At 52.2% G+C, this 22,132-nt stretch overlaps 1 protein-coding gene across 3 annotated transcripts in view; it reads right to left on the reverse strand.

Annotated features, from left to right (window-relative positions):
• The window catches only part of Fer1l5 (fer-1 like family member 5), a 56,125-nt gene that overhangs the window by 3,586 nt on the left and 30,407 nt on the right, over window positions 1–22,132 (reverse strand). The window contains exons 20-45 of one of the 3 annotated variants that reach the window (XR_013046723.1): window positions 18,249–18,373; window positions 17,381–17,481; window positions 16,568–16,745; window positions 16,335–16,490; window positions 15,129–15,257; window positions 12,836–12,999; window positions 12,434–12,548; window positions 10,875–10,977; window positions 10,193–10,368; window positions 9,928–10,098; window positions 9,576–9,711; window positions 9,403–9,480; window positions 7,486–7,667; window positions 7,112–7,273; window positions 6,733–6,837; window positions 5,629–5,772; window positions 5,383–5,545; window positions 5,211–5,236; window positions 3,254–3,304; window positions 3,044–3,148; window positions 2,428–2,547; window positions 1,790–1,951; window positions 1,495–1,586; window positions 748–918; window positions 433–561; window positions 80–219 (exon numbers count right to left, since the gene is read on the reverse strand). Coding sequence is in view for 2 of the 3 variants with exons in the window: in XM_076557493.1 (XP_076413608.1) it covers window positions 80–219; window positions 413–561; window positions 748–918; window positions 1,495–1,586; window positions 1,790–1,951; window positions 2,428–2,547; window positions 3,044–3,148; window positions 3,254–3,304; window positions 5,211–5,236; window positions 5,383–5,545; window positions 5,629–5,772; window positions 6,733–6,837; window positions 7,112–7,273; window positions 7,486–7,667; window positions 9,403–9,480; window positions 9,576–9,711; window positions 9,928–10,098; window positions 10,193–10,368; window positions 10,875–10,977; window positions 12,434–12,548; window positions 12,836–12,999; window positions 15,129–15,257; window positions 16,335–16,490; window positions 16,568–16,745; window positions 17,381–17,481; window positions 18,249–18,373 (3,404 nt within the window). In the remaining variant the exon portion in view is untranslated. Of the gene's footprint in view, window positions 1–79; window positions 220–412; window positions 562–747; window positions 919–1,494; window positions 1,587–1,789; window positions 1,952–2,427; window positions 2,548–3,043; window positions 3,149–3,253; window positions 3,305–5,210; window positions 5,237–5,382; window positions 5,546–5,628; window positions 5,773–6,732; window positions 6,838–7,111; window positions 7,274–7,485; window positions 7,668–9,402; window positions 9,481–9,575; window positions 9,712–9,927; window positions 10,099–10,192; window positions 10,369–10,874; window positions 10,978–12,433; window positions 12,549–12,835; window positions 13,000–15,128; window positions 15,258–16,334; window positions 16,491–16,567; window positions 16,746–17,380; window positions 17,482–18,248; window positions 18,374–22,132 lie in introns of all 3 variants that reach the window. The other 2 variants (XM_076557495.1, XM_076557493.1) reach the window with 2 other exon arrangements.

Here is a 22,132-nt window from a genome sequence, read left to right on the forward strand (position 1 = left end):
ATGTTCTGGGTGGATGGGCACTCATTTCCTGACCCAAGCCAGTCCATAGGAGACAGGAGCAGCCTCTCCATTCACATACCTGGTCGATACCTGGCTGGCTGTTACTGTACAGTGTGCGGGTCTCCACATGCTCAGGAACCAGCCCCTGGGTGTTCAAGATGTACAGTGCCAGGCGTTCCTTCTTAGGCCCCAAACCCTCAAAGGTAGGGGGTGTGGACTCTGGATAAAGATGGGATCATGAAGTCATTAGCGTTCCCATCTGAGCACCCTCCCCAGCCCGGCGAGATACGAGTGCTCTCTACCCTGGGGCCACCTCTCTTCATCCTGCCCTCCCTCCTGCACGCCTTCATCTCGGGTCCACACTTGTTCCCCAAGGCCACACTTTCATCGACTGGAAGTGTGCTGGGCTCACCAAAGCTCTGCAACTCGAACCTTTTCCCATTGTAGAAAACTGAGTCATTCTCAAGGTCAAATATCGGTGGAGGCAGCCCTTTCTGTCTGGCATAGCGGGTCAGAAGGTGGCTTGGGGACAGCTGGTCCCGCCACCGAAATGGTCCTGACCTGTGAGAGGATGCGAGAGGAACAGATGGGAAGGAACAGGTCCCAGAGAACACACTGCTTTGAGCTGCAGGTAAGGGTGGTGCTGGAAACAGGGACAGAGAGGCAGGTCCGGCCCAGTTCTCAGCCTCTCCTCAGGGCTCACGCCTCCCCCAACCCAGCTTGCTTGCTGAGTGGGTCCACACTCACTTGCAGTAGGATTTAGAGAGCCCACAACGGGCTCCAAAGCCAGACAGAAGTCGATTCTCAAGGTCGATAACTGTAGTTCCAATCTCATCATCTGCAGTAATTAGGTCAAAGTCGTAGAGCTGGATCTCTAGGTCCTTCTCCAGTGGGATGTTACATGTGAGTTCATACATCCTAGAGGCCAAGGGATTGGAAAGTGGCTGTGGACATATACTCTGCCTCACTGGCCAGCATCTCAGCCTAAGAGTTCCTGCCCCACCTCTTCACTCAGGGTGAACGTGGGTAGCAGAGCATGGGATAGGCTTTTGTCCACCTGCATCCAGTTCCTGAACGTGGCTAAAGGAACTTATAAGACAGCCCGTGCACGGAGGCCTGAGTGCCTTTCCTTCAGGGTAGGTGGCGTGCGTGAAAAGGTAGTGGATAATCCACTTATCTTCCACCTTTTGAGCCCCTAAGAGTCGGTGAGACACTGCTCACAGGGACCGTGGAGGCTCTGAAGAAATGCATCTGCCATGCCCGGCCGGTGCCTTTAATCCCAGCACTTGGGAGGCAGAGCCAGGTGGATCTCTGTGAGTTCGAGGCCAGCCTGGTCTACAGAGTGAGGTCCAAGAAAGGCACTAAAGCTACACAGAGAAACCCTGTCTCAAAAAGCAAAACAACAAAAGAGAAATGCATCTGCCTACTGGAACTGCCTTCCAGCATAGCATGGAGGACCTGAAAAGTGGCAGTGGGTGACTGAGGGCAGCTCACGTGCCAAAGATAGGATCCAGAGTGTTGGGGTAGTATGAGTCCCGGCTGCCGAGTTTCGTCTGCCCCAGTTTCAGGATCACGTAAGGGTCACACTGTGGGGAGAGAAGCAGAGGGAAGAAAGGGAGAGGGGAGGCAGTTACGCTGGCCAGGGAGGATGAGCGGAGCAGGTAGGTGTGCACTGTGTGGTGCCTGTAGGGGGTGGCTACGAGGGTAGAAACAGCCTGAAGCACAACGGCATGCTGTCATTTAGGCGTGGCGTGGGGAGCACTGGTGACAGGTGGGGCTACTTCCTTACCAGGCCATTGTAGTCCTGTGGCTGCAGGTTGATGGCTCGTATCAGGTATACCCGCACCATGCATGGCTGAGGGAAGTCCTCAGTCTCAGGCCAAGACGAGAACTGACGTGGAGGCTTGGGGGCCTCTGGGTCCTCAGGAAAGGGGTAGATGCGGAAGAGGCCCTGGGGTGAGAAGACATGGGCAGCCCAATCTGACAGTGCTCAGCCTAACGTTGTAAAGCTGCCTGCCCTCACCACCACCACCACCACCACCCTCCCCTGGCCCCCGTACAGCAGGGAGAGTGTTAGGCTGAGGCTGAGCAGCAGGGGTCTTGAGGCAGGGGCCTCGTTTAAAGGGTCATTGGGCAAAAGCACTTGAAGCTACTTGGTGTTCCAGACTGCTAACGTCAACTCTGACTACACACCCATCCCTTCAGGTCTGAATGTGAGGCTGGCTTCTGCAGACGACCAGCTTGAGCTAGAGCTGGGAATCTGAAGGTCTTGCCTCCCTCGGTCCCTGCCTGCATAGACTGATCTGTGTCGCTGTACTTCTGGGGCTATTTCTCAGGCCCTGGCTCATCTTCCTCAGGGCTTTTTTAAGAAACTTTGGGGACAGGTGGGCTATAGAGAAACAGGTAGCCCAGCTGGTGTAGACACACCTTGAATTCCCCTACCACAGGGCTGTCCACCTTGGGCTTCTCCTGGTAAAGTTTGAAGGTCTGGCAGAAGTCTTGCAGGCCCTGGAAGGCCAGAACGGCCTCCAGCTCACAGTCATACACCTGTAGGGGGCATATGCAGGACCTGGGCTTGTGGGAACCACTGGAAATCAAGAGGTGAAGGGACTCCCGGCTGCCAAGCCTCTTCCAAAATGTTTGGCCCGTCAGTAACCTCAGTGTCTGCTTCAGATGGAGCAGCTGGTGGAAAGGTTTCTGGTACTCTCAGGGGACAATGTAGGAAGTCCCTCCTCCCTCCCTAGGTGAGAGAGTGCTTGTCTTACAGGATCCCTGCACTACGTTAAGCTGAATGCGGTGGTGCATGCTTGCAATTCTAGCACTCAGGAGGTAGAGGCAGGAGGTTCAAGAGTTCAAGGTCATCTATACCTACACAGCAAGATGAAGACCTGCTTGGGCTACACAGGACTTTATTTCAATCAAGGCAAAACCAAACCAACAGTTCTGCCACTTGGCAGTACCCTGACAAACCACTGGCCAAGCCTCTAGCCCCTCCCAGGGGAGGTTCTGTTCCACCCTTTCCCAGGGATTACCGGACCCTCACCTTCAGGGTGTGGTAGCTTTTGTACTTGTAGGGCACGGAACTGTCAGCATCACCTGTGGCCCAGAATAGCTTACTCCACCAGTCCACATCATGCTCATAGTCATCCTGACAGAGGGGTTCTTATTGGCTCTCAGGCGGGCCCAGAGTGTCGTCCCCCGCCCCCCACCCAACTGGGATTGTCCTTTGTTCCCTGGTCTGAGTTCACTTTACCTCATCTTTGCTGGACTCCAACCACAACTTCTTGTAGAGGGTGCCTAGGAACTGAAAAGTGAGAAGGTTACAGGAGAAGAATGGAGAAAGTGGCTGAGGCGTGGGGGCGGGGGGCTCACGGCTCTCCTGTCCCCTTGCACTTCACATAGGCCTTTTAGTTCAGATGGGGGGGGAGGTCATGCTTCTTAGTGTTCATTGCCCATCCGTATAGTCAGGACTCAAACATGCTCAGAAATGCAGAACCTCACACTATCTGAACCCGTGGAGGCAGAATCTCCCCCCCACCCCAGAGTCTTACCACGTACCTAGGCTGTGATCCTCCTGCTTCAGCCTCTCCAGTGCTGGGATTACAGGCCTAACCACTATGCCCCACCCAGCAAAATCAACCTTCCCTCCTTCCTATATCTTGTGCTAGGTAGGGAACTCGGGGTCTATACATGCTAGGCAAGTAGTCTATCACTGAGGTACATCCCTAGCCCTTGGTTTTTGAGACAGTGTCTTGCTTATGTAGATCAGGCTGTCTCAGACCTTCAATCTTCCTGTCCCTCTTTCTGAGTGCTGGGATGACAAGCATGTACCATTATGCCCGGGCAGCATCTGCTTTTGATGAAGGTATTTAAGAGCTGCATTAAAATGTGATGCTGTTGCCCAAGTGCTGTAACTGTGGAGCACATTAGACACAGAGGGACTTGGAACAAAATCTTAAGGACTGGCAACTCTCATGGGATCCCTCGGTGGCCAGGGTCTCGGGTAAGGGAGTCTTAGTCTGTATAATGCTTGCCTTGTGTGTTCATTTTCTAGTTGCTATGATTAAATACCTGGACAAGAAGCAACTTTGGGGAAGAAGGAATAATTCTGGCTCACATTTCAAGAAGTCGTGGTAAGGAAAAGATGGGGCAGATGTCTGAGGCAGCTGGTCGCAGTATGCATGGATTTGGGAAACAGTGATGAATGCCAATGTTCAGCTTGCTTTCTCCTTTTTATTTAGTGTAGGACCCCAACCCATGGGATGATGCCGCTTCAGTTACCCTCATCTAGATAACCCCTCACAGACATGCCTGGAGGCTTGTCTCCTGCGTGAGTTTAGATCTTGTCCAGTAGACAGTCAGTGATAACCATCACAGTCTTGCACGTGTGAGAAACTTGAGCTCTGGGACCTATGTATTTATTTGTTTGTTAGTTTTCAGAGCTGAGGACCGAACCCAGAGCCTTGTGCTTGCTAGGCAAGTGCTCTACCACTGAGCTAAATCCCCAACCCCTGGAACCTATGTAAAAAGGCCCAGCATAGTGGTGTGTTTGCTCCCCAGCACTGGGGAGGTGGAAACAGAGGAATCCCTGGAGCTGGCTGGCTAGCCTTACCTAGTTAGCAACTTCTAGGCCAGCAAGAAACCCTGTCTCAAAAGGCAAGATGGACGAGGCCAGCCTGGGCTACCAAGTGAGTTCCAGGAAAGGCGCAAAGCTACACAGAGAAACCCTGTCTCGAAAACCACCCCCCCCCCAAAAAAAAGAAGAAGAAGAAGAAAAGGCAAGATGGAGCTATGTCTGGTGTCCACACAAGTATACATATACACACATACATAAACACAAATACACACACCACATATATCCTTACACAAATGAATAAATAAATAATAATAAAAGCTTGAGTGGGCTGGTGAATGCCTGTAATCCAACACGTGGGAGGAGGAAACAAGAAGATGGGGAGTTCAAGGTTATCCTCTATGACATAGCAAGTTCAAGACCAGCCTCAGATACATGAGACCCTGACTCAGAACTCCCCTCTAACTTCCCTAAAACACTCAAGCGATTCTCACATGCAGACTTGACTGGGGACCAACCCTTAGCCTTCACTGTACAGTTAAGCCTCCTCATAGGTTTGGTTTAATAGACACCCTCTACAGGGCAGAGTCATTCATGTAAATGCTATGGGAGAAGGTAGCCTGGGGCCCTTACTCACAGTATTGGGCTTCTTCACTGACAGGGCTGTGGAGAGAACACAGTCATGAGCCTCAGGAAGGGAGAAGCCAAGGAAGAGGGGCGCCCACCCCACAAGGGAGCCAGGGTCCCACCCTACTCCCAGTGAGGGCTTCCTGTAGGGAGCAAGAGGGGGCTAGGAGGAAGGATCACACCTGGCAGCTTTACAGGTGTGTAGTTCAGAGCCCAGGGGTCACAGAAATAGGGTTGGAGGAAGTCAATGTTGGCTTGACCCACCACAATCTGCTGGCCATAGACCTGGTTGTCCACCACTTTCACCACCAGGGGCAATGCATGGGTCTCCTCCAGAGGCATGAACTATAGCCCAAAGAGAGGGGAACGTGAGGTCCCTCAAGAGCAGCAGACTGCCCGTTGTCCAGTCCCTTCCCAGGACCTCTTACCACCGTGAGGAAGAAGTTGGACTTAGGGAAGTTGGGATTCTCCTGGAAGTTGCTGATGGGCTCTGTCCTCAGGGACTCCTCCCCACATTCTACCAGGAGCTGGGGGTGATGGGCCTTCATGTTTCGAAGGCCCCAAGCCATAATCTGTCAGAACCAGGAGAAAGCAGAGCAAGGGGCAGACAGAACTTCTTAATCAGGCCAGGGACGAACTGGCCTGGAAGTGACAGCCTGAAGCAGGCCAGGGTTAGGAATGTGGCAGTACCAGAGCGAGCGTCTCCCTGCCCTGGGAGGGGACAGGCTGCTGCTTAGGACCTGCTGTCCACTGTCTCCATGAAGAAGGCGTCATCTAACCACCAGCCGATCTGCCTCCACTGCCCTCCAAGTAGATTAAGTGGTACACCTGCTTCCTGCTGGCTCCAGACAGTCCCCAGACACTGAGCTCCCGAGGCTGGCTGCCTCTGGAGCCCACAGAAGCAGATGGTGCCCAGATTTTGCGGAGTCTCTCTGCCTTTCGGCTTATTGCTGACTTGTGTCCTAGGTAGCTCCATGACCAACCAGTGAGCTGGCACCCTGTGATTTCTCTCTCAGCTGACAATGGGGCACCTCAGGAATGTCCATACCCTTCATGAGAGCCTCCTTGGGGGCTGTGTGGGGACCAACTCCATTAGCTGGTCTTCAGGAGTCCCCAGTTCCTGAACTACTTAATTGTTCTTTCTCAGCCAAATTGTAACGGCAATAGAATAACCAATGTGGGGACCTCCGTGTGGCCTCAAGCAGGGATGGGCCAACACCGTGGCTCTGTCCGTCTCTGGTCACTGTGCTTGCAATGTATTTTCTCCGAGCCTTGATTTCCTTCTTGGAAAGCCAACTCCTGATGCACAGGGACCAACACAAGGTTGGTCCCACAGCTACTGCTCCCTGCCTGACCACCATGTTGTCCAAGCCTCTGCTTCCATTTCCCTTTCTCTCCTGCCTCTGAGAATGTGTTCTTAGGGTTCAAACTTGGGGCCAGGTTGTCAGAAAAGTCCCTCGAAGAGCTTCCAGGGTGCCCCAGGCTGCTCTGGGAAAGGCTTCCCCCGTCCACCCCTCTCCGTCTGCACACACCTCAATGGCCATCATTTTCACTTCGGGCTGGATGTTCTTGGGCAGTGTGTAGATCCCATTCTTACAGGGGACACTCAGGATTGGCAGAGGTGTGTCCTTCAGCTTCTGGAGGGCAGAAGAGGGAGCGTGAAGCCCTGGGGGCTGGTCCTGATGCTCCTATCCCCACCCAGAATGTCCCATAGAGGGCTCAGCTAAAGTCCCAGAATCGACGGGTTAAGCTAGAAGGGAGTTAAAGGGGAGAATGGCCAGGCTGACAGCATTGAACCCAGTGTGTGGCCCTGAGCCTCAGACTTTTCCTGAGGGGAAGGGGAGGGTCCTGGTGTGTGTGGAAAGCTGGAGGTGGAGGGACACGAGCCCTGCTCTTCTCATCTGTATGTACCTCAGTCTCAAGGATCAGCTCACAGGATGCCAAGATCTCCCCCTCTTCCTCTCCCAACTCTCTCACAAGGGGATGCCACCTCAGGGGGGTCAAGGCCCAGCCTTGGAGGTCCAGCCAAACCACCGGGGGCCACATGCTCCGTCCCCATAAGATTTTGTTCCCCTAGAGGAGAAGGGAGTTCAGAGAATGTGGAGGCCCAACCAGGTTTCCAGCACGGGCTTCTGAGGAAGAAAGGGGGTTCCAGTTAACCCATCTACAGGACTCCTCCACAGCAGCCTCAGTGAACCCCTCAACATCTTGTTCTAAAATACACCTCTACCCCTGAAGCGGGGCTCTGAGGTAGATCTTCCTCCCTCAAGCACGGCCTGCTGTACCCTTGAGTCATGTTGCCACAGTTCCAGCACCACAAGTGGAGGGTTCTCTCTGGTATCCTTGGGGTTCTCAAACAGCAGAAGGTGCTGGAAGATGAGCGTCTGGGACCACGTCGGAGCTGCGGAGCTTCGTAGTGTCTGGGTACACAGGCTGTAGTTCAAGAAGACCACTCGAATGAAGGGCTCTAAGGGAGGGAGGAAGGGCCGGGCGTCACTGCTCTAAACTGCTAAGTGAGGGTGTCCTCTCGCCAGTGGTAGCCATTAGACCCGAGGCGACTCAGGATGGGCCACCACTGCCACTGCCAGCCCTTGTAGAATGCAGCTTCAGCAGGAGCTGCAGATCAACTGCCTACCCCACAGGCCAGGGGAACCTTAGCTTCCATCCATGTGAATGCCATGCCCGCTGTGGTTACAGCTTGGCATTCTCAGGGATGAAGGAAAGAGGTTTTTGTGAAGGAGTCCTAGGGGATAAGGCTTCCTATTATTATTATTATTATTATTATTATTATTATTATTTTGGATTTTCAAGGCAGGATTTCTCTGTGTAGCTTTCACGCCTTTCCTGAAACTCTTTCTGTAGCCCAGGCTGGCCTCGAACTCACAGAGATCCGCCTGCCTCTGCCTCCTGAGTGCTGGGATTAAAAGTGTGCGCTGCCGCCACCACCACCCAGCCAAGGCTTCCCATTATTGATCATCCACAGCAGCACTGAGTGTCCTTTAATATGGTTGGGGATGCTCAGGGGACACAGAGTTCATCAGACATCCCAGAAGCCCTGCCACTCATTGCTTATCTTCTATCACAGTGCCATTAACAGAACAGGGTGGGAGTACTCAGCTCATCTCCTGAATGATCTTGTGGGTCTTCCTCATACAGGGCCTCTCTCTTCTACAAAGCCTCAAATGACATGGTTCCCCAGCATATCTCCTCTCTCTCTCTCTCTCTCTCTCTCTCTCTCTCTCTCTCTCTCTCTCCCCTTTTCCCTCCCTCCATTTCTTTTTATATTGTATGCATTTATAGTTTGCCCACATATATGTCTGTGTGAGAGTGTTGGATCCCCTGGAAACAGAATTACAGACAGTTGTGAGCCGCTGTGTGGGTGCTGAGAATTGAACCTGGGTCCTCTGGAAGAGCAGCCAGGGCTCTTAACCACTAAGCCACCTCTCCAGCCCATTGAGCCACTCTCTTTCATGTCCCATCCTCTCTTCCAGTCCTCTGCCATGCAAGCTTCTCCCTCTTCTAGGCCCTACTAATTGACCCCAGGTAAGTGACTGAGTGCCTCAACCCCCCTCCAAATTTCACAGCATTGGGGTCACATCTCAAGAGCACCCTGGACTTTGTAGTCTTTGTTTGGTTGTCTTTACCCCTAAATTACAGTCGTAAGCTTTGTACTGGCTAGTTTTATGTCAACTTGACACAAGCTAGAGTCATTGTAGAGGAGAAAGCCTCAGCTGAGAAACCGCCTCCACAAGACCGCTTTGTAGGCAGGCTTATAGGGCATTTTCTTAATTAGTGATTGATGTGGGAAGGTCCAGCCTATTGTGGGTGGAGTCACCACTGAGCTGGCGGTCCTGGATTCCATAAGAAAGCAGGCTGAGCAAGCCACGAGGAGCAAGCCAGTAAGCGGCACCCCTCCAAGGTCTCTGCCTCAGCTCCTGCCCCCAGGTTCCTGCCCTGTGTGAGCTTCTGTCCTCGCTGCTTTCAGTGATGAACTGTTATATGGAAGTATGAGAGAAAAAAAAGCCTTTCTTTCCCCAGCTGCTTTTGGTCAGGGTGTTTCATCACAGCAATAGTCATCCTAACGAGGACAAGCTGCTTGGGGGAGGGATCTGAACGTCAGACATTTATCACAGACGTAGGTGGATGTGTTGCCAGGCCTTGGGGGATAGGAGACAGGGCTGAAGGACAAGGGGCATTCCTACCCTGAAAGGTCAGGATCTGGTTGTACATCAGATTCCGGGCCCGGTAGATATAGCAGAAGAGCTGGTAGTAGTGAGGCTCTGGGTAAAGAGATCTCATTGGTTACCTGGCCCCAGCTCTTCATAGGCTCCTCCCTCCTCCCTGTCCTCAGGCAGACTCCCAGGCCAGGGCTCACTGTTGAAGATGCAGTAGATGAAGGGCATGGTGGGGGTCCGGGGATTCTCCGGGGTGTGTTTCCAGGAGTCCTTCCAATGTTGCAGTGACCATGTTTTATTCTGCTCCTTCTTAGGCTGGCTCTCCAACTCCACTGCCTGTGCCCAGAAAGGCCGCCTTAAGGTTCTCAGTACTCCCTGACTCCTCTCTCCAGACCCTAGCCCCCCCCCCCCCCCCCCCGCATCCCTCTACAGATGCCAGCTGCCAAACTTGAAGAGTTGGGGCCCAGCTAGCAGGGGTCAGGGATGTGTGTTCCTGAGCCTCTGGGAGGTAGAGGTAATAAACAAGCGTTACTCAGTCCACGGAGGTCTTACCAAGGATCCCTCCAGGAGGAATATGGAAGCTACACCCTTCTCCTTCTTGGGCACCAGCCGACGGTGCCAACAGCGGCGACGGAACCGGCTCGTGGGCTGTGGGTCCAGGTTGAACTTGGAGTCAAAGGTGCCGTACTCCCAGCCCTCTTTTCCCTCGCCAGAGAGGTCCTGCTGCAGGGAAGAACGCAGGGTGATGCTCCTGTCCCTGCCTGGCAAGTGACCCCTGCCTGTGTCCCAGCCAGGGCTGTTGTTCCAGATGTCTCACCATCTGCAGGAAAGAGAGGGTCTCCATCTCCTGGCTCAGCTCCTGGCCCTGCTCCCTGGGGTTCCGGAAGCGGACGCGTACCCAGCGTCGCCGACGGTATGAATGATAAGTCTTTTCCACTGAGTTCCAGATCTGGGGCAGGCCGGAGGGTGGGATTCCTACTCCATATTCCCAGCCTGCAGGGGCGGCACCATGGCCTCTGGGTCCACGTGTACCTGCAGACTTGGGGGGGTGCTTGGACATGTCTGGGAGAAGGGCCCTAGAGGGACAGGTCCTGGGGGCCGAGTGGTCCTCATGTCCCGGAAGATATGCTCGAATTGTGTAATTTGGACTACCATGGGACCAAGTGCAGCGATTGCTTGCGTCTGGATCCTAGGCCTCAAGACTTCCAATCCACCGCTCCCGTCCTGGAGCCACTTTGGTTGAACCGAAGCTCAAACAACCAAATCCATGTTCACCGGCAGTCATCCACCAGGCTTGCTCAGGGTCAGGCCTCAGGAAGGGCCTGCGCATCTTCACACTAGGGGCTGTGTCTGAGACCCTATTCCCTAAGCGGGTGGGAATCCCCAGGAATTTAGACAACATCCTGCCCGAGAGCTTGGCCACTGACAGGCTGCTAGAAGAACCAACCAGATTCGAATGCTTCAGGGTCCCAGGCCCTCAGACTTGACCAGAGACTGACCTTCACTGTCCACTGCGTGGTTGAGCTCCACAATCCAGTTGTTCTTAAAGTGCCATCCTTGGGGACACTTCACATTCTCCAGGGCTTCCACGGGCTGTCCGTTCTGTTATGGATGTTGAGGGTGAGGGAGGGTCATGTGAGGTAGACGAAGCTTGCCTTCCCTTGTTTTCACACATAAGCTCCTGTCTTTGAACTTCCAGCCACCCTCAAGGCCAGAAAAATCTTACTACTTCTGCTGCCACCCTGGCTCACTTAGTTAGAGGTGAACGGCTCCCTCCTTGTTCACTGGGGACGCGTTAGACTTGCATGGGTCTAGTCAGTGACTAGCAGCCTCTGGGCTAACTCCATTAAAATGAAACAAAATTTCAAAGGGCTGGTTCCTGTTTCTTAGTACCATATTTCCTAAAGAGCCATGGAGTGATAGAGAAGACAGAATATTTCTGTCAGGACAGTGTGTGTGTGTGTGTGTGTGTGTGTGTGTGTGTGTGTGTGTACGTGTGTGTACACTCATGCATGTGGAAGTTGGGAGTCAGTCTCATTGCTCAGGAGCCCATTGGTCTTAGTTTTTGAGACAGCATCTCTTACTGAGATCTGGGGATTACCTGTTAAGTTAGGCCGTCTGACCAGTAAGCTCTAGGGGCGGGGGCCTACTGTAGTCGAATATTGTTGTAAGGTGTGTTACTTTTGTTTACGTTGCATTTGTTTAACTCTGTGAAGCTGTGTACCTGTACCTGCCTAAACACCTGATTGGTCTAATAAAGAACTGAATGGCCAATAGCGAGGCAGGAGAGAGAAACAGGCGGGGCTGGCAGGCAGAGAGATGATATAGAGGGAGAAATCTGGGAGAAGGGAGGAGAAAAAGGATCGAGCATCCAGAGAAAGAGGCCGACTCCATGGGCCAGCCACCCAGCTACACACACAGCAAGCCACGGAGTAGGAGTGAGATACAGAAGTAAGAGAGCGGGAAGAGCCCAGAGACAAAAGGTAGACGGAATAAGTTAAGGAAAGCTGGCAAGAAACAAGCCAAGCTAAGGCCGGGTGTTCATAATTAAGACTGAGCCTCCGTGTGTGATTTATTTGGGAGCTGGGTGGCGGGCCCCCCAAAAGAGCCAAAAAACAAACAGACAAACAAACAAACAAACAAAAAACAGCTTACTTGTTTCTGCCTCTCTGCCCCTGGGACTGTAAGGACATAGCACCATGTGTGGCTTTTTATGTGAGAACTGGGGATAGGACTCAGGTTCAGATTCCAACTCCTGGGTTCAAGTGATCCTTCTGCCCTGTCTCCTAAAGCAGCTGGACTACAGGCTACACAGTGTCTTAACTCTTTCTGACATCCAATTTAAGGTCTGCAGTTTGCTATCCTTGGGTATAACCCCTTCATGGGTGCTAGAAGAATCTCAGGGCTGAAATACTTATCTGGGTTCCCACAGCATGTATGGAGCAGAGTTCAGACATAGCACTTACTGGCGACACCCCAACTTCTGAGTCCTCCCCCCCATCTGGTTCTTGCCTCTCCCCCATCCCCCCGTACCCTGCGGCAGGATGGAGACACTTACCACGTCTGTGTTGGGGATAGCTGCAGGCACCCATGCGCCTGTGGCTTTGCGGCTCTGGTTCTCATACACCTCTTCCAGCACCTGGCTCTTGTTGATGTCTGTGTCCAGGAGGAGTCTGGGCAGCGGTGAGACCCCAAGTTCTCAGAGCTGTCTGAACTCCCACGGGTCATCCTCTGCCGGCCGAGCACCCCCATGTGACACCCCACCTCCCTTCAGCGAGGCAGAGCCTGGCATGCAGACAGCTGTTGGCCAGGGCTGTTGGTCTTGTGTATTCCCACTCATCGGAACCAGCTCCCTGGCTTTGGAACCCACATCTTTAAGTTCCCATTAACTTTCCCAGGTGAGAGGGAGCCACCCTGTAGGACATCCCAGGTGCCAGGCCAGGGCTCGCATCTTCCTTACCTCCTCTGAGGCTCCACAATCCAGTCGCCCTGCCAATGCCACCCCACGGGAGCCTTGAAATCTGACTTGGGGACGGCCTTGTGTCCCATGACATCTGAGAAGGTGGGGCAGTAGTACAGTCCTTGTTCTCCCCACTGGTCTTTGTACTTGGCCTGATTTTCATACTGGGGGAGGGAGTCCCAGTCAGTGCCCAGACCTCCTCCACCAACCACCTGGTCCTGGGGGTACTGAGACTCCTGTTCCCCAACCTTTAGAAATGTAGTAACCAAGCAAGACAGGGCCACGTCCCAACTGTACCGAGGAGACAGAGGCTCGGCAGTCAACACTGCCTGGCGTTGCACAGCTGGCCGAAGAGTGGGGTGGTGCCCAAGGTAAAGCCTGTATCTTTGATGTGACCTGCCTACTCCCTAGTCACTGCAGACCTGAGAAATCCAGTCTTGCTACACATGTACCCTCTGTGCTACTTCCATGTCTTATTTCTCCTATCAGTCCCTCCATCTCTTCTCTGTCCCTGCCTCATGCAGGGCTGGTTAGACACAGCTGTCCCTTGACTAACCTCAGGGGATTGATTCCAGAATGTCCCTGGGTACCACAATCCACTCTCGAGCCCCTAACATTGTAAAGTGGCCTAGCATCTGTGTACAACATATACTTTAAATCATCTCTAGATGACATAAAACCTAATACAATGTCAATGCCATGTCAGCATTCTGCTGGTGTATTGCTGAGGTCAGAGTGACAAGGAAAAAGGTATGTACATGTTTGGTGTAGACCCAGCCATCACGGACTTAACTGCATTTTCAAGCCACAGTTGGCTCAGTACATGAATGGAGATACCGTTGAATGGGGAGCTGACTGTATTATGGTATGTTATCAACACATGCAACTTAAAACATAATGGCCAGGTGGCAGTGGTGCATGGCTTTAATCCCAATGCTCAGTAGGCAGAGCCAGGCTAATCTCTGTGAGTTCGAGGCCAGCCTGGTCTACAGAATGAGATCCAGGACAGGGACCAAAACTACATGGAGAAACCCTGACTTGAAAAACAAACAACAACAACAACAAAAAATAACAAAGTTATAAATGCATTTTTTTTTCTGTTTTGAAATAGCTCTGACTAGCCTGGTACTCTTTATGGAGCCGAGGTCAGCCTTGAATTCTCTGTACTTCTCCTGCTTAAGCCTCCCAAATGCTGAGATTACACCCACGTGTCAACCAACTACAAAAGTTACAATTTTGTAACATAAAAGGCCTATGTTGTGGAATTCTGTCTTCCAGACTTGACACGGCCATTGCGGTTGTCCTGAAATCAGGTCAGCTGTGACTACCCATAGGAGGCCTTTGCAAGATGTGGTCACACGTTCCTCCTTTCGAGTCCATGAGCAGCTTACAAGGCTCATGGGCTCCTCTCCTCCCCAATATATAAGCAGTTAGCATTGCTGGGAGGAAGACTTCTCCAGAGGGGTAGACATCCATACATTGCACATGCTTCTGTAAGTAACCCCAGTTAAACTCACTGGTTCCCCAAGCTGGATGGAACTGTTTCTTTGCTCTGTCATGGGCCATCTATCTGAGGTGGGCAGACATTTGCTCACATCTCCCCAGAAAGGGTCACATAATAGCCCGACACTCAAACCTTACTTCCCTTCTGCTGAGCTGTTTTCCTGGGCCAGCCCCCTCTCCACAGAGCAAAGGTCATCCCTTGCCCTCTGCAGAGCCGTCTGCCCAGCTGTTCCCCCTGCATCCCAGGTGTGGGCAGAAGTCTCATCTCCTACTCCTTCCACACTCCCTGACCTTTCCCCACCTCCCATGACCTTCAGTCTGGCCCGAAGGTCTGGAAAGGGTCTTCAGGGGTCCCAAGCTGCCTGTTGGTGACAAAAACTGAGAAGTTTTGCAATTTGGAGCCCTGATCTATTCACATGCCTTGAGCAAAGCTTGGAGAAAGCTCTCAATAAACTGCCACCAGGAACAGTGTGACCAGGGACCAGAGGGCCACTCAGACCCCATTTTGTTAGCACTTGACTGTGGCTCGCGAGCAGGGATGCCAGGCTAGCACCGTCCTCAATGGCTTTCATCGCTGTTGTCTCCCAGAGTTGTCAGATGTGGTCAGTGTCCTCCTCTGCCTCTGGGTCTGAACAATTGTCTCTTCACTTTCTCTTCCTGAACTGCATACGCCTGACTTCCCTGGCTTGGCTCTGACCTGGCTGACCCATGGCACCCTCCAAATGCTATGCCTGCGTGCGTGCGTGCGTGCGTGCGTGCGTACGTGCATGAATGCCTCCCGCCCACTCACCGTCTCCGCATACACCACCATGTTGCCTTGTTGGAGCAGCTTCAGATTCTTGCTGTGTACGACATTGCCAAGCCACATGCAGACCCGGAGGTGAGCTGGGAGCGTGTTCTCTCCTTCACCTTCTGGGTACTGATCCAGAGGCAGATCAGTCCCATGGGTGTGCCATGGGGGTACCACCTCATAGGTGAGGGAGAGGGGAAGCGAGGGGGCACGCATTGCCAGAATGGGTCACATCCACCCCTTTTTGCCTGAGCTGTGGGAGCAGGGCCCTCACATCAAACTGTGTGCTGGAGTCAGAAAGTCTACAAGGGTATAAAGCTCCGGGCTGATCACCAGCACTGAGAAGTGACCGAGTTCTGCCCTGCTGTTCCCAGAGGGTGACAACGGGCAAATAGAAAAAAGGAGCGGTGCAGAAGGTGGGCGAGGCTGCCTGGGGAGCCAGAGGAAGGGGAGAACGGTGGTTTGGGTGATACTAGCTAACGAATCACGGCCTGCTGCCTGATCACTGGGCACCAGCACTTTGCTAAGCACCTCAGTCCTCATACCCCACGTGAGGGCGTCACCAAGCACGGGAGTGAGTGACACACGGAAGGCCGGGATGCAGTCAGGCACTGGACAAAGACGGGAAGAAGGGCTTTGCATGATGGTGGAAAGGGCAGGGTGTAGGCGTATTTGGGATGGGGAGGCCCAGGGTGGCCTATCTGTTGACAGGGTTGATGCAGGTGGCTAGGGCAAGCCAGGGAAGCTGCATCTTCCCTGAGTGGCGATGGGAGCCATGAAGGGGCTATGAGGACCCCCCTTCTCTCCAAGAGAGAAGGCCATCATTGGGGGTTCAGTCAGTCTAATGGTATAGCTTACTTCTGATCTGAGGAGCTGGTACCAAATCCTACAGTCACTGAATATTCTGGAAGTTATCCAATTGTGGTTCACAGGAGAGATGACAAGGTGTTAGACCACATGGGAGGCATAGGATGATGGAGGATGTGGAGGCTTTGAGAAGCATTTACCATGGCTCACATGCTGAGAAGTGCAGGACCCTGCCTTCCTCTGGGGACTTTGACTAAGTTCTACTTAATGCAGGGCCAGGGAAGTAGCACATGGGCCATGCCTTCAGGGAGGTCCCATGGGACTTTCACACAACCCCAGGGGTTCTCTCTGGGAATTTGGGAACCCCATCTCTCCCAAAAGATGCTCCTCCTTCCCCACCTGTAAGAAGAGGTTCTGAATCTTCCCACAGAACTTGCCAGAGCTCAGGGGTCCTGCTGGGGAGAACAGGACAGTATGGGCAGGCACCCGGGCATAGGCCACTCGCTGTTGCTTAGACGTCAGCCAGATCATCACATCAGGCAGGCTCTCCTGGGGCTGCCAAGGTGGGAGAGCGTCAGGACCATCGGGCCAGCGCCAGGCCTCACTGTCCAGCCAGTGTGTCCAGTGCCCACCTCGGGGATCACAGCATTGAGACGACGCAGCCAATCCTCTGCCGTGACCACCATCTTCCTTGGCTTGGCCTCTGAGGCCCTCTGTGCTAGTTGGCGTAGAAGATGGTTGCGAAGCTGCCATTTATTCTTGTCCAAGTTGTTAGCTTTGGGCTGAGCAGTCATACAAGGCAGAGGGCGCCTGTGGCCGGGACAAGTTAATAGGAAGGGTGTGTCTATTTCTGGTCCCACTGCAGGCCAGTGTTCCCTTTCTAGCCTGGAGACTCGACCCTACCCATGGCTAGTCTGACATGGAGAGACCTGCCCAGCTCTCCCTAGGAAGCTGGCTTGCTGTGGGCCCGACACAGGCTCTCTCACCCAGCCCTCTTCCATCCTTGAAGTCCTGCAGTGTGCTAGGTTGGTTCCCAAAGACCTCTTATGGGTAGATGTTTTCCATGGAAGAGGCTAACCAAAATCTGGTGGGTGGGGGGCAGGGGGAAGCTTTCCCATGAGCTTGAAACGGGCGCTCTGGATGGGGTAAGCAATGGTGAGAGATGTTGGGGTGAGAACAGTGTGGGCTGGTGTAGGCGATGCAGATCTGCCCATATGCTGCTGCAGGCACTGAGTGTGGACATGGGGCAACAAAGCCTGTGCTGAACTGGAGTTCAGGGCTGTTCTACGTGGGCAGGGAAAAGCAGCTTTGTGTAGGCTGACGTTGGAGCTGTGTTCCTTTTGGGGTAGGGGTCCATCGGGTGCTACTCAGAGCTTCCAGTTTCTCTTTCGAGCCTCCCCTAGCTCATCCGAAGCCCATCCCCAGCCCGGGTCCCCAGCTCCTACCTGCAGTCCTCTATCAGCTCCCTCAGCAGCTTCTCCCACTGTTGGAGCAGAGCTGGATCCTTCGGATTCCGAATGGACTTGAGGGTGTCCAGGTTGGCTTTCTGTCCATTGAGAAGAAGGGAGAGAACCAGACTCAGCCTGGAGCCCTCCTGGGATAGGCTGAAGGACTGACAGACCCTGGAGATGGTTAAGGAGTAACCTGGTGGTGTTCATGTCAAACCGCCACATGACCAGCTAAGCTAGGACACCCTTTCTTCCTACTTCCTGTACCCAGCAGAGAAAACGGGTGGCAGGCGATGGAGCCCATCAGAAGACATGAGAAAGTCGTGACTGGGGTAGAGATGCTACATATAAACATCTTCTGAGACCTATGCTGCTTGACAAGAACCTAAGACTCTGTGATGTGACCCTTCCCAGCCTCTCGGATTCCCATGTTACCTTTACGGCCCTAGTTCCTTTCATGACTTAAAAAAAACTGGCACATCACCGTGACTTTACACATATTACTCCTTTTGTGCATCCATCCCCCAAAACTGCCTATGAATTTCTCGAACCCCCGCTGCCCTGTCACCTCCTGACTGCTCTCTCTCCCCCTCCCCCTCCCCATCTCTCTGATCCTAAGTCTCTTGGCACCTGTATTTCCATGGCAACCCTAGTTGCATTGCACCGTAACTGTACATCTCTGACTTCGTCAGCCAGTGAGGACAAGTATGTGTTTATTCACCTTTGAGTCCTTAGTGGCCAGTGCTGTATCTGGCACAGTTCTCAATGATGTGGGGTCCCGATATCATGGTGTGACTGGTTTCCTGGTACCGTGGTGTATGTTCCCAAGCCTCCCATCCACCCCAGCTCCCTCCTGCCCACTCACCAGGTGATCCCGGGTGATGTGGAGGAGGTTGAGGCAATTCATCCGGAAGCTGACATCCTCCCATTGGGAGGTCACCGTCGCCACAGGCTTCGTGTTGTACCAGGGCACATAATGGTAGATAGTCCCTGAGACACAGAGACATGGGGGTGGGGGTGGACATCGGAGGGACCATACCTAGAAGGTCCTAATCACGGTATCCTCCTAAATGATTGCTCCTGGGCCACTTTGGTTCTCAAGGATCTGCTAACCACACCAAGTGGGCCCTCCAGCCCGAGCCCGGGATGAGTACTTGGTGAACACAGCTGGTTTCTATTGGGGACGTATTGTGTTCTGTGTGTCATGTGGCTTTTCAAAACCTCTGGTTTACAGGTAGGAAAACCAGGTGGGTGCTGATGTGGGTGGTGGGAACTGAACTCAGGTCCTATGGAAGAGCAGTGAGAGTCATCTCCCCTACAGGATACTTTTGTTCTGCAATATCCTGCTGTGTCGGCCTCAAAGGAACAAAATCACAAATGCCCCACATGTCTAAGCAGCAGAGAACCTGTGAGGTTAGTGCTCAAATCTTGAAAGAGCTGTGCTTCTTCTTTGGTAAGTTCAGGCCCAGAGTAGGACAGAAGGCTGGGCACTACCCAATGTGGGCAGTCTGAAGGACACCCCATGTCCTGTGACTCCTGAAAGATACGCTGAGGTCCTAACCTTGCTGCCTCAATATACCATCTAACTTGGAAATGGAGTCATTCATTGTGGAGTGGGATGTCCCCTTAAGCTAATATGACTGGGAGACAGAAAGATGGTGCCCACGTGAAGACCCAGCACCACAGGGAGCCCAGGGAAGCTAAAGACAGAGATTGGTCTGCTAGATGAAGAATACCAAGGTTTGCCCTCAGCACGCTCCCAGGGCATCAATCCTGACTCCTCCCTCACTTCCAACTTCCACCCTCCTATCGTCTTATTTTGAGTTTCATTACACGTGTATGCATGATTTGTGTATGAGAGTGTAGGCGTGCACACGCCACAGCATGTGTGTGGAGGTCAGAGGGCAACTTCAGGAGTCAGCTCTCTCCCCTCACCATGTAAGTTCTGGGGATCGATCACTTTTTGCCCATTGAGACATCTTGTCACCCCAGAGTTGTTAAGTCACCCAGTTTATTTGGACAAGGTAACAGCAGACCTAGAATAAAAAGCAGGTACCCCCAAACCTCTGCTCTCGGGGCCAGGGTGAATACAAGATGACCTATCACCCGGAATGTGACAGTGAGGACACCTGCCTCTCTCCACTGTGGCTCTAGATGGAGGGGGAAGAAAACCTTCCCCAAGACACAGGGCGCAGCTCAGCGTTCTGAAGCATGCTACTGGTGAAGTCTGAAGGGTGCCAAGCAAGCAATTGAGAAGTGGTCCCCCAGCAGTGGCCCGGGTCCCTGGAGTAAGGGGCAGGCAAATCTCCCCGGAGAATGAAATCTGAGCCAGACCTCAAAGAATTCCCACAACGTGGAGAGAAAATGGACAGTTTAGAAACAGCACACACATTCCTAACCCAGCAATTTCAGTTGTAAACACCCTACAGGGAGACGCTAAGAGGGGTGTGAGGAGGGCTTGAAGCAGCTCCGACTGGAATGGCCCGAAGTTGGAACAGGCTGAAGAGCGCTCCACAGTAGAAGGCATACACAACTTAGGGTAGTCATCCATTTCTTGGTGACTATCGAGGAACTGGTTCTGAGGACACCCTGTTACCAAAATCCACAGATGACCAACTCCCTTACATAAAACATGTAGCATTTGCATAGAATCTACCCACATGTCCCCTATACGTACATAATCTCTACAGTATTTAGTATTACCTCAAGCAAGGCAGAGTCTACGCAAATAGCTCTCAGTCTGCTATACTGTATTCTTTTTTTAATTCTTTTTTTAAAAGATTTATTTATTTATTATGTATAGAGTGTTCTGTTTGCATGTATCCCTGCAGGTCAGAAGAGGGCACCAGATCTCATTACAGATGGTTGTGAGCCACCATATGGGTGCTGGGAATTGAACTCAGAACCTCTGGAAGAGCAGCCAGTGTTCTTAACCTCTGAGCCATCTCTCCAGCCCCTTTTCTTAATTCTTTAATAATTAATTTTACTTTATGTGCATTGGTGTGAGGGTGTCAGATCCACTGGAACTGGAGTTTTAGACAGTTGTGAGCTGCCATGTGAGTGCTGGGAATTGAACCCGGGTCCTCTGGAAGAGCAGCCAGTGCTCTTAACCCCTGAGTCATCTCTCCAGACTTCTTTATTGTATTCTTTAGGGGACAATGACAAGAAGGAAAATCAGCACGTTTGGCACAGATGCAGGTTTGTTGATTAGAGTATGAATACATGCGCACAGATATGTGTGGGGGCAAGTGTGATCTATGTAATGTATGTATGAGTGTGATATTTGTGCACAGTATGGGGAGTTCAGAGAAGAATGTCAATATGAGTGCCAGATTACTTACCCTTCTTGCTCTTTTGAGGCAGGGACTCTCCTAAAACTTGGAGCTTGTTTTTTTAATTGCTTTATTATATGTGTATGGGTGTTTGTATATCACATGTGTGTCTGATTCCTGCAGAGGCCAGAAGAGAGCATCCAGTCCCCTGAAATCGAAGTTACAGATGGTTGTGAGCCACCATGTGGATGCTGGGAACCTAACCCAGGTCGTCTGGAAGAACATCCAATGCTCTTAACCATTGAGCTCTTTCTCTCCAGCCCCCTGGAGCTAGTTTACTTGGCTCAGTGATCCAGCCTGTCCCAGTGAGACAAGGCCCAGTGACCCTCCTGTCCCCACCCCGACATAGTGATGTGGTTACAGGCTTCTTATGTGGGAACTACACTATTGATCCCAACCCTCCTGCTCACACAGCAGGCCCTCTTAAACGCTGAACCATCTCCGGCTCTTTTAGTATTTTTCAGTTTCTTTATGTTTTGGGTATACTTCTTGTGTATAATAATGCTAGTTTTTTTTTCTTACTTTTTTGTTTGTTTGTTTATTTATCTGGAGATGGGATCTCTCTACAGAAAACCTGGCTGTCCTGGAACTCTCTATGTAGACCAGGCTGGCCTCAAACTAGCGATTCACCTGCCTCTGCCTCTAGGGTGCTGGAAGTAAAGGCATGTGCTCCCACACCTGGCTTGTTTTAGAGTTTTTCCTTTTACATGCAGGATGGCACCAAGGGGCAGGATTCCAAGGGGGCGGATCAGAATATTAACACAATTTACAAAGAGAAACATCTTAAATTTTTCTGGGATGGCTAGAAGATAGCCAGTTTCAGACTCAGATACTGAATGAATGGGCTACATAATGAATAAATACAAAGAGATCCCTGCTGAGGTTCCGGGTGGGAGCCTGGGGTCTGAGATGGCAACTTTCTTCTTCCGTTCTTGGAGAGCTTCCAAAGGCAACAAGAAGGAAAATAAGTCCATTTCCAGCAAACAGGGAGACAGAGATAATCTGCAGACTCAAAATACACACAAGGACAGCCAAAAGCAACCTTGGCTTCCACAGAAGCGCCCGAGGAGGGAAGACAGCGAAGGCACCTGTGGGGAGAGGAAAGCGAGACCCACAACAGGAAGCCAGGCTGGATGGGAAGAGGCCTTGCAAAGTGCCAGCAAAAATACACTCCCTGAAGGAAGGCAGGACTCAGGGGAAGAAATGTGAGTCGCTAGAACTCAGCAAACAGGCCAAGAGAAAACAAAAACACCCAGGGAAGGCAATGGGGGAAGTCCCAGGGTGACAGTGAGACCTTGCAGACAATTGAGTGAGGGACAGAGAACTAAGAGTAAGAATTCCTCAAATGACCAAAATGAAATGGAAAGACAGAGTCATGAAAGGACCAGGGAGAAAATGATAGCTAGAAGAGAACCAA

Source organism: Peromyscus maniculatus, chromosome 21 (assembly GCF_049852395.1).
Source record: "Peromyscus maniculatus bairdii isolate BWxNUB_F1_BW_parent chromosome 21, HU_Pman_BW_mat_3.1, whole genome shotgun sequence".
In the NCBI taxonomy this organism is placed as follows: domain Eukaryota; kingdom Metazoa; phylum Chordata; class Mammalia; order Rodentia; family Cricetidae; genus Peromyscus; species Peromyscus maniculatus.